This window comes from Euprymna scolopes, chromosome 7 (assembly GCF_053919585.1).
Source record: "Euprymna scolopes isolate OS-2025 chromosome 7, ASM5391958v1, whole genome shotgun sequence".
NCBI lineage: Eukaryota > Metazoa > Mollusca > Cephalopoda > Sepiida > Sepiolidae > Euprymna > Euprymna scolopes.
The window spans coordinates 105,544,148-105,554,186 of record NC_136488.1 but is presented as its reverse complement, the minus strand read 5'-3'; the positions used below and the strand labels follow the sequence as shown (position 1 = coordinate 105,554,186).

Here is a 10,039-nt window from a genome sequence, read left to right as displayed (position 1 = left end):
CATATCTCAATAGAGATAGTTAACCCTAAAAACCTCAATCATAACCCTGTTGCTGAAAAGGCCATCTAAGAGGTCCAGCAAGAGCTTCTCAAGTTGGACCCAGCTGGTTCACAGATCTCTACAGCCTCGCTCTCTGTTGCACATTGAACTGTAGGTTTGGATCACTCGGATTATCCATCTTGTATTACAGGGACCAGATTACCAATGAACGCATCCACTTCAATGATATGGGTCTCATTTCTATGAGATCCATATCATTGAAGTGAATGCATAGCAGCATCGTAGGTGCAAGGCCAACCATGTTTACAGTGAGCGGTCTAAGGTTCCCAACCTCTCACATAGATGTTGTATGGAGGTGAATGTTGGTGACATTGTGTACCTTCACAGTGACCTATCAAAAAATAGGGACATGAGTGACTAAGCAGTCAACCAACCAGCCAATCCCCTATTGTGACTAAGGAGAAGATTCCAGTTAACTCCTCCCACGGAACAGACACAACACACCCTATTCTATTAACGGTCGATAGACAAAGACATGCTCATCCCCTCAGACGAAATCATCCTACCTGAAAGATTATGATACTAACCTTTTGTGACCGACTCTATGAGCCCTTATCTTGAGATAAAAAAAAAAAAATGCGTTACGTCAGTATTGAATTATGATCGAAGATCGGTCAAGGGAGATAACTCAGCATGACGGTGTTATTTTGAGTTGTCGTCTGCCTCTTTCATTTTGTGTTTAAGTTTGTAGTTTTTTTTTTAAGTTTCGTTCTGTACGCTTGAGAATAAAGTCTTTTCGTTCCTTCAAACGGTTCCGTGTGATATGCCTTTATTTACTGGCGCTACTTGTTTCCTGTCGTTTTAAATGCTATTTGCACTTTCAGCACCCCTAAAACTTTTAATAGTTATTTTACAGGATTTGTAGTGTGGAAAGATGCTGCACTAGGTGTATCAGAATTTGGAAAGAATTTTTGACACCCCTCACACAAAGCTGCGAATAAAATATAAAAAACTTGTAATTTCTCTTTTAAAAGTGGGTTGTTGATTTTCTTTATGGAATATACTTCCAAAATAAACTATTAAAGTTGTTTAAAAAATAATATTTCTATTATTTTTTTATTTTTTAAAAAACAGTGTTTACAAAGTGCCGGCATACCTTCATGCAGCCATTTTTTTACATAATGAAATCAATTGAATTTTACGAGTTAAATATTTTTCAATTTTTAAACTTTAAAAATCTATCAAAAGTTTTCTATTGGTTCAATTTTTACGATATTTTCAGGGTCAATGTGAAATTTTATGCTCTTTCCAATAAACCAGATATAATATTTTGGACAAACGTTTTTTTTTTTTTAATTCACCACCCCCCATTTTGAAATGTCAATTAAAATTTTAATAATTAATTTATGTACCAAAGTTTTATATATCATAAATTGAAGATAAAAGATCAATAAATAAATAAAATATTCTAATTTAAAACAAAAAAAGAATTTTTAAAAATTTACCTGTAAAGTCCAAAGTGTAAAACCTTTTTTTTTTAAAAAAAAAAACCATGTTGAATTGTTTTTTTCTTTAGGTGGAAGCTTATGTTATGCTTAGAATGTCAAGTAAATATGAGATGCTTACAACATTTTTTTCTATTTCATTCAATGTTTTCTTTTTTTAGATATAAAAAAAAATTCAGTCGATAAAGAAGTATTAAAATATATCAATCAAAAACTGATGTATTTAATGAAGAGAATAAAAAAAATTTTTTTAAAACGGTCAACTGTTTTTCTTTTGTTTAACAATAAAAACTTATAAGTGAATATGTTCGGTTTTTAAGTATGGAGGACTGAAATACTAAATTTGGTTTGCAGCACACATTAAAAAGACATATAAATTATGTCCCTTCAAGGCGCCGGAATATAAAGGCGAATAAAATCAGACTTGTCTCCCTTTACTTGAACAGTTAAAAAAAACTGCATGTTCACGTTTGTTTTTAATCCTTGTTTAAAAAAGTATTTTATTTAAAAAGGACATGGAATATAAGTATAAATATGGATAAATGAACAATTGAACTACTCATCGAATACTAGTTTATATAGGTAAGTAATTTTTTGGAATTTATATATATTTTTTATAATCGAAGGAAGTAAAATTTCGATGTTTTTTTTTTAATCTTTTTTAGGGAAAACCGATTTAAAAAAAAACAAATATTGCATAATTTGTTATTAAACCTGTTTTTTTTTTTTAATTTTGGTCTTTGCTCCTTTAATTAAAAAAAATTAGGGTTTGAATTACATTTTTCAATAAGTTATAAGCTTCGAAAGACAGTAAGTCTAAATATTCCAATGTTTACCGCAAATTTTTACTGACGATTTCTGACACTGCTAATGCTGCACCTTTACCAACTTTTACCTAGAAATGACTCCTCATGGAATAATGTTTAAGATAAGAAACATTTTGAATGCTTCATTTTTTTCATATCATCCGCAAACCCTGTTTAGCCACATTACCAAAAACTTATCCAGCTAGGTAGGAAAAAATGAACACTTAAAAAAAATCGATTTTATCTTTTTTAAAGCAACAGTAAACATGTAAAAATATTTTTATAAATATTATGGGGATGTAGTTGTAGTACTTACCAACAAAACAAACGCCCATGTGTTTGTGACTTGTGTAGGCATGCGCGACAACAAAACTTGGGTTTTTATAAGCGGAAGTCTCGAGGTTGTCAGGAATCTACGGGCGCATGCGCAAGAGGAGGGATTGAGAGAAAAGGTTGTTGTTGTTGTCATTGGACGTTACAGTGACGCGTGCGTTAGCAGTTGATTAAGAAGTTGTTTTTTTCATGTCAAGTCGTGCACCTCGGTGAAGGTGAAGGTCATATAAGTCGTGCACCTCGGTGAAGGTCATAAGCTACTTCTGCGATTTCGTTTTGTCTCTTTTCCTGGACAACTATGGCTGGGGCAAAGTTTGATTTAAAACTGATACCCGAATTCGACGGATCCACTTCTGTTGTCGACTGGGTCGAAAGGGTTGAGTTGACCTGCAACCTCTGTGAAGTAAAGGGGGTGCATACCGTGATTCCCCTGAGATTGGCTGGAGGCGCCCTGAGTGTGTATCAGCAACAGTGCCGTGGAGAAGGCTGATGTTACCTCTATAAAAAATGCTTTATACAAGGCATTTGCCATGGATCCCTGCACGGCCTACGAAACATTTGCCTCTAGGAAGCTCATGCCAGGAGAAAACGTGGACGTCTTCTTCGCGGAGCTGAAGAAACTTGCAGTTCTACTTGGCAATGGAGTGTCAGAGCAGACACTGGCGTATGCGTTTGTTGCCGGCCTTCCCACCCATGTTAAGCAACTGTTGAGGGCTTCCACCAGCGTATCTGTAACGCCCATGGAACATTTGTTGGAACGCGCTCGAGCCATTATCAGAGATGAGGAGGACCTGAGGGAACCGGTTGTAATGATGGTGCAGGCAGCCAAGAATGCTGAAAAGAGTCCTAGTTTGAGACCCACGACCAATGGGAGATGTTTCTGCTGCAGCCAGCGAGGCCATTTCGCAAGAAGTTGTACTAACAAGGGGCGAGGGCGCCCGCGCTGTTTCCAATGTGGTAGTTATGGACATTTATCCCAAAATTGTGCGGGAAATGCATCAGGGGGCAGGACGTCAGTGCTGCCCTGTTCCCCGAACAAGATTTAATTGAGGCGCAACCGACAATAAATGTGTACATGGACCAAGTGCCTTGTTCAGCTCTTCTCGACTCCGGGTGCTCACACACCATCATGAGTGCCAAGTTGTGTCGAATCTGGACAAAGCAGAACATCAAAGTAACCACAATAGGTGGCAATACGCAAGCTTGCTGTGGAGCCGGAACTGTCAAAGTCCACACAGACTCTGGTGTGGCCGCAGACATTAATGTGCTGGTGATGCGAGGGGATTTGCTGGGATTCGATGTACTGTTGGGATATGATGCTATTAAGGCACTGGGGGAGTTGTTATCGGAAGAGATGGGACTGTGCGGTTTTTGGAAACCCCAGTGTGTGCTGCAGTTCACATTGATCGGCCTGATTTTAAGATGGACTACGACCATCACCAAAAAGCATGGACTGCATTCGTGGAAGTGGACAGAAGGAAGGGCACCAACCGAACTCAAGAATAGCATTACAGAGTACTCGATACCCGACAAGGCCTGTAATGAATACGAGAAGGAGCTTGAGGCATGGATCCAGGATGGATGGCTGATCCCCTACCCCAACAAGCTGGGACCAGGTCTGATTCCCTTAATGGCGGTAGTCCAGCATAACAAATCAAAAGTTTGTCCGGTGCTGGACTATCGTGAATTCAATAGATACATTGAGACGTACACTGCCGATGCTGACGTGTGCGCCAGCAAGCTGAGAGAATGGCACCAGAAGGGCTCCAATGTGTCTATAGTAGACTTGCGGAAGGCTTATTTGCAGGTGCAAGTGGATGAGACATTGTGGCCGTTCCAGACAGTGTGGTTCCGGGGTCAGAGATACTGCCTTACTCGACTTGGCTTTGGGCTGAATGTAGCACTGCAAATCATGAAGACCATTGTAAATGCAGTGTTGTCCCAGGAAAAGACCACTGAGGACGCAACATCGGCCTATATTGACGATGTGTACATCAATGAAGATATACAATCTGCATCGCACGTCAGAGAAAAGTTAGCTCAATTCGGGTTGGAGTGCAAGGATCCCGAACGTCTGAGGGATGGAGCACGGGTATTATGATTGGACGTCTGTGGGAAAGACGGTACCTTACGATAGAGGCGTGGCAGTGAGATTCCAACCATCCCTGATGTTATTACACGGCGGACTATTTTTTCCTTGTGTGAGAAACTTATTGGTCACTTACCAGCGTGTGGCTGGCTCCGAGCAGCTGTGGGCGTCATCAAACGCAGGGCAAGTTTAGTAACTACAGGTTGGGATGATGTATCTGATGATGCTCTTCTAACTCTGATGACGACGGAAACCCTAGAGAGAGTTGACAAGGAGGACCCTGCCCGTGGAGAATGGTGTGTCGATGGGGACACTGTGAATGTGTGGGTTGACACTAGTTCTTTGGCATTGGGAGTGTTATTGGAGCAACGTGGAAACGTAATTGAAGACGCGTGCTGGCTGCGACTCGTGAATGATGCTCAACACATCAACCTGGGGGAACTGGATGCTGTTGTGAAGGGTTTAAATCTGGCACTGCAATGGCAGTCAAAGAAGTTTCACTTGTACACGGATTCTCTTTGCGTCTACCACTGGGTGTCCGACACTCTTTCGGGACGAACGAGAGTCCGCACTAAGGCAGCCAGTGAGATGTTAATTCGGCAGAGGCTAAACACCCTGAAGAGTCTGGTATCGGAGTATGACCTGTCGGTGAGTGTAACGCTCGTGGCATCACACTGTAATCGTGCAGACCAACTAACCCGTGTGCCTCACAAATGGTATGAAGCTGTGAAGACAGGCGTGGAGTTCGCTGTTCGATCTTGCGCAGTTGGCGCGATTAGCTCATGCCAAATACAAAGAATTCATGTGCAGAGTGGACATCCAGGTATCAAAAGAACTCTGTATTTTGCGAGGCGTGTGGACCCGGCAGTGACAAGGGCAGATGTCAGGCAGATCATCAAGCACTGTGAGGCATGCCAGTCTATCGATCCTGCACCTGAGCAATGGCAGAAGGGGCAATTGGAGGTTGAGCATGTGTGGCAACGAGTAGCGATGGATATTACCCATTACAGTGGTAAGCCCTTTCTAACTCTTATCGACTGTGGACCCACTCGTTTTGCGGTGTGGCAGTAAATGACCAGGCAGGACTCAGCGAATGTTGTCCACCAACTGTCATCTATCTTTTCTGAGCGAGGTGCGCCGGAAGAGATATTGACAGAAAACGATGCTGCTTTTTGTAGCCACCAAGTTCGGCAGTTGTTGAATGAGTGGGGTGTCCGACTACGACTGCGATATGGTCATGTGCCAGACACAGGGAATGGTATTGCTGAGAGGAGCCATCGCAGCATCAAGAGAATTGCTGCCAGAAAGCAATGCACCATTACGGAGGCCACGTATTGGTATAACATCACACCAAAGGATGGGAAGACACTAACAACAGCACCGGCCAATGTCATACACACATACCGTGTTAGGATAAAGGGCATTGACACTGTCCAGCCAATCGACGAGGAGAGTCATGACAAATACAAGGTAGGAGATCCAGTTTGGGTAAGACCCTCTGGAAACCGGTGCACCACCAAGTTCAAGCGAGGACGAATATCTGGAGTGGTCAGCCAGCAGTCGGTCCTTGTTGATGGAACCCCACGCCATGTGCGCGATCTTCGCCCAGCTAGTGAAGTACATCCCACAACTACAGAGAGCGATGAATCATCAGATGATGAGCTGCTGATAAGTGAGGTCACCGAGCAAGAGAGTGGTAGTTGTAGTTCGACTGATCAGGCAGGATCAGAACCAGAACGAGAACCAGAACCTGAATCCGAGATTGTAAATACCACCCTTCGCAGAAGCCAGCGAACTAAGAGGCCACCCCCGGAGTGCACTCTATGTGATCATCAGATCAGAGGGAGTGTAGTACTTAGCAACAAAACAAACGCCCACGTGTGTGTGCCTTGTGTAGGCATGCGCGACAACAAAACTTGGGTTTTTATAAGCGGAAGTCTCGAGGTTGTCAGGAATCTCCGGGCGCATGCGCAAGAGGAGGGATTGAGAGAGTGGTATAAAAGGCAGGTCGAGTGAGAAGGTTGTTGTTGTCATTGGACGTTACAGTGACGCGTGCGCGTGCGTTAGCAGTTGATTAAGAAGTTGTTTTTTTTTTTTTTGTGTGTGTGTCAAGTCGCGCACCTCGGTGAAGGTGAAGGTCATATAAGTCGTGCATCTCGGTGAAGGTCATAGTAGTATCTTTTTAAAATCAATATCTTCCGGCCATAAAATGTGTTTTCAATCGGTATTTATTCAATAAAGGCTCAATTCTTCTATCTAGCAAAAATGGCCGAGTTTTCCTAAATTCGTAGAACATAAATTTAAAGTAGAATTTAAATCTTAAATGCTTGCAAACCCCGTGATTAACGCATAAAAAAGGATTCAATTATAAAGACATAAAAAAAATTTCGAGTAGTTTATTTTTAAACTTTGACATTTCTTATCAACTGTTGTGACTTGTGTTGTGAGCGTCAGACGCAGTTTGTGTGTTACAGTTTATGACCTGATTAAGACAAAAGCGACAATAAGAAAAAAAAAAAAAAGAAAAGATATACATCATTTTAAAGCTAATTTAGAACGGTTCGGGTCGTTCAAAACAGTCAAAAATGGAAGATACATCAGCTTCGGATACAACTTTGAGAGAAGCGGTTCGCCAATCCCTTGACCACTGGTCTGAAAAATTGAGTTGCGGACACGACGTTGAACAGCAACATTTCTTTAAAAGGAAATTTATCGAAAACCTCAAAGCATCACCGATTGCCTCAACACCGGAGAAGGCAAACGAGCAGCATTATGAAGTGCCCAACGAGTTTTTTGAGACTGTGTTGGGGAAAAGACTGAAATACAGTGGCTGTATCTTCACACCCGGCGTAAATAACTTGGACGAAGCGGAAACCCACACGTTGGCAGTTTATTGTGAGAGAGCGCAGTTAAAAGATGGACATCACGTCATGGATCTGGGCTGCGGTAAGTAAATAAAACAGAATTTTGGCTTCGAAAAAAGTTATATTACAGTTCTTGTTTATAATAAATAAAATGGTATTTGTAATAAGTACCCAGAGGATTTCAGTACTTACGAAGTCAGTCCCGAGTAATAACGGAAAATCAAAGGTCAAAGGTGGGGGGCGGGTCTTGTTTGCTCAGGAGAGGGGCATTTTTCCCCCGTTATAAGAGTGGGTTTAATAATTTTGGTCAAAATGCGTTAGAGTACCAACTAAAGACTTACCTTTAAAACGGTGATTTTTATATATAGGTGTTCGGATTTGTTTTGAACGAATGTCACATTTAAAATTGTCGCCGGTAATTATATATATATATATATATATATATATATATATATATATATATATATATATAATTATTTGGTACTTGTACAGTTTAGTCAAGAAATTAAAAAAATGAAAATATCGAAAAAAGTTTAAATTGTATGTATCAGTTATAGAACGAAGTTCTCAGAAAAAAAATTCACTTAATTTCATCAAGTTTTTTTTTTTTTTTTTTTTTACATCGGAAAAACACGTTTTTATGAGAGCGCGTTGAAGGCGGACATCTGGGATTTAAAAAAAAGAAATGGTTTGAATTTTAGAAATTACAAAGGGAGGTAACTCCAGTTAAAGCGCTGACACCCCTCCCCATCTCTAATACTAGCTTTTCTTCCTAAAAATCGAACCTTTTGCTCGGTATCATAACAAATTGTTTTTTCGCTGTAAAAAAAAAAAAAAAAAAAAAAAACTACTTGATGAAATTAAGTGAAATTTTTTTTTTCAGAGAACTTCGTTGCATAACGGATACATACAATTGAAACTTTTTTCGATATTTTCATTTTTTTAATTTCTTGACTAAACTGTACAAGTACCTTTTTTTTACGCAAACTTTTCAATAAATGTTTTTCCAATTATATTTTGATAAATTTTTATACAATAAATGTTTTGGTTTTGTTTTGGTTTTTCAAATGGCGCTCGCGCTCGCCCAGTTTAAACCATTATGAATATGTTATTTCATTTTCTGTTTTTAATAAAAAAAAAAAAATGTTCCATAAAAAATTTTCCCGTTTTCATTAGTTTAAATCGAAACATTTCCAATTAAACAATTACGGATATATGTTCTCTTTCACTTATTTTATTTACTTTTTTTCAGAGTTCTTTCCGAAAGTTTAATTTTTTGTTATTTATTTCATGCTTCGGCCATAGGTTAATGTAGCGTCTACCCTGGAACTAATTTTGACAGTGACATTGAACATTCACCGTTTCTGGAGAGCTCCAAAAAAAAGACAAAAAAAGCTGTGGGCGCTAAATTCGAGGAGTCTCTCGCTCTTTTTTTGCTCGCGAACACCAGAGGAGTAAGACGCGTTACTGCCACGCTCTGTCGCTCGTGCGTGACACACCCTGTGCCGGTTCCAGTCGTGAAACCACACAAAAAAAAGAAAAACATTCTTCTTATCTATTCACTCTGCTCCTTACCCGAACGGCTTTTCTAAAGAAAATTAATTTATCGTTTCTTTCCAACTTAACGCCAAAAACATTTGACCAGTCGGGAAGGATTTCTTCTTCTTTTTTTTCAGACTCAAAATAAACACGAGTGTGATACACCAGGGCAAATAAATTTACACCTCTTATAACAAGCCAAGTCTGATTATTTGTTTTTAATTAATTTTTCTAAATATTTGTTTTCTTATTAATGTTTTTGAAAAATTAATTTTAAGAGAGCTGTTTGTTGTTTTGCCACGGAGCACCTCGCTTCACTGGTGACCCCTTTTTTTCGTCAGACTTTGGCAGAACACGCAAGGAATTGTGGATATTATCAATAAGGAAGAATTACCTGTAATCACACAAGGGAAATTTCTCAGCGACCACGTGCACGCCGAATGACGTACATGTCGACCTTAGCGGCACATCGGTTTTTCTAGGCGTAAAGGATCTCACGGAGATTTTCTGCGGTCATCATTCTCTTCAACGCGTTCCCCACGATGGATAGTGAGGCGCTTCCTTCAACGACGGCTACTCAGGCTATTTTGAGGATTCCTCCTTTTTGGACGCACGATCCAACATTATGGTTCACACACGTAGAGGCCCAGTTCTACACACAAAGGATCCTGAGCGATGTGACGAAATTCAACCACGTGGTGGCCGCATTAACGCATGAAGTAATGGCGGAGGTTCACGACCTGATCATGTCACCCCCTGGATCGATCAGCTACGATTATTTCAAATCGGAATTGATTTGTAGGACAACCGATTCACAGCAGAAACGCCTTCGTCAACTTCTCGTAGGAGAAGAACTCGGAGATCGGAAACCGTCTCAGTTACTCAGACGTATGAAGCTGTTGA

The 10,039-nt window shown here is 40.3% G+C and overlaps 1 protein-coding gene across 1 annotated transcript in view; it reads left to right on the top strand.

The window, feature by feature from the left end:
* Positions 1 to 7,206: 7,206 nt before the first annotated feature.
* LOC145279879 (uncharacterized) overlaps positions 7,207 to 10,039 on the top strand; it is a 65,818-nt gene continuing 62,985 nt past the window's right edge. Inside the window, exon 1 of the mRNA XM_080131338.1 lies at positions 7,207 to 7,679. Coding sequence (XP_079987464.1) covers positions 7,319 to 7,679 — 361 coding nt within the window. The 5' untranslated portion in view covers positions 7,207 to 7,318. The remainder of the gene's footprint in view (positions 7,680 to 10,039) is intronic.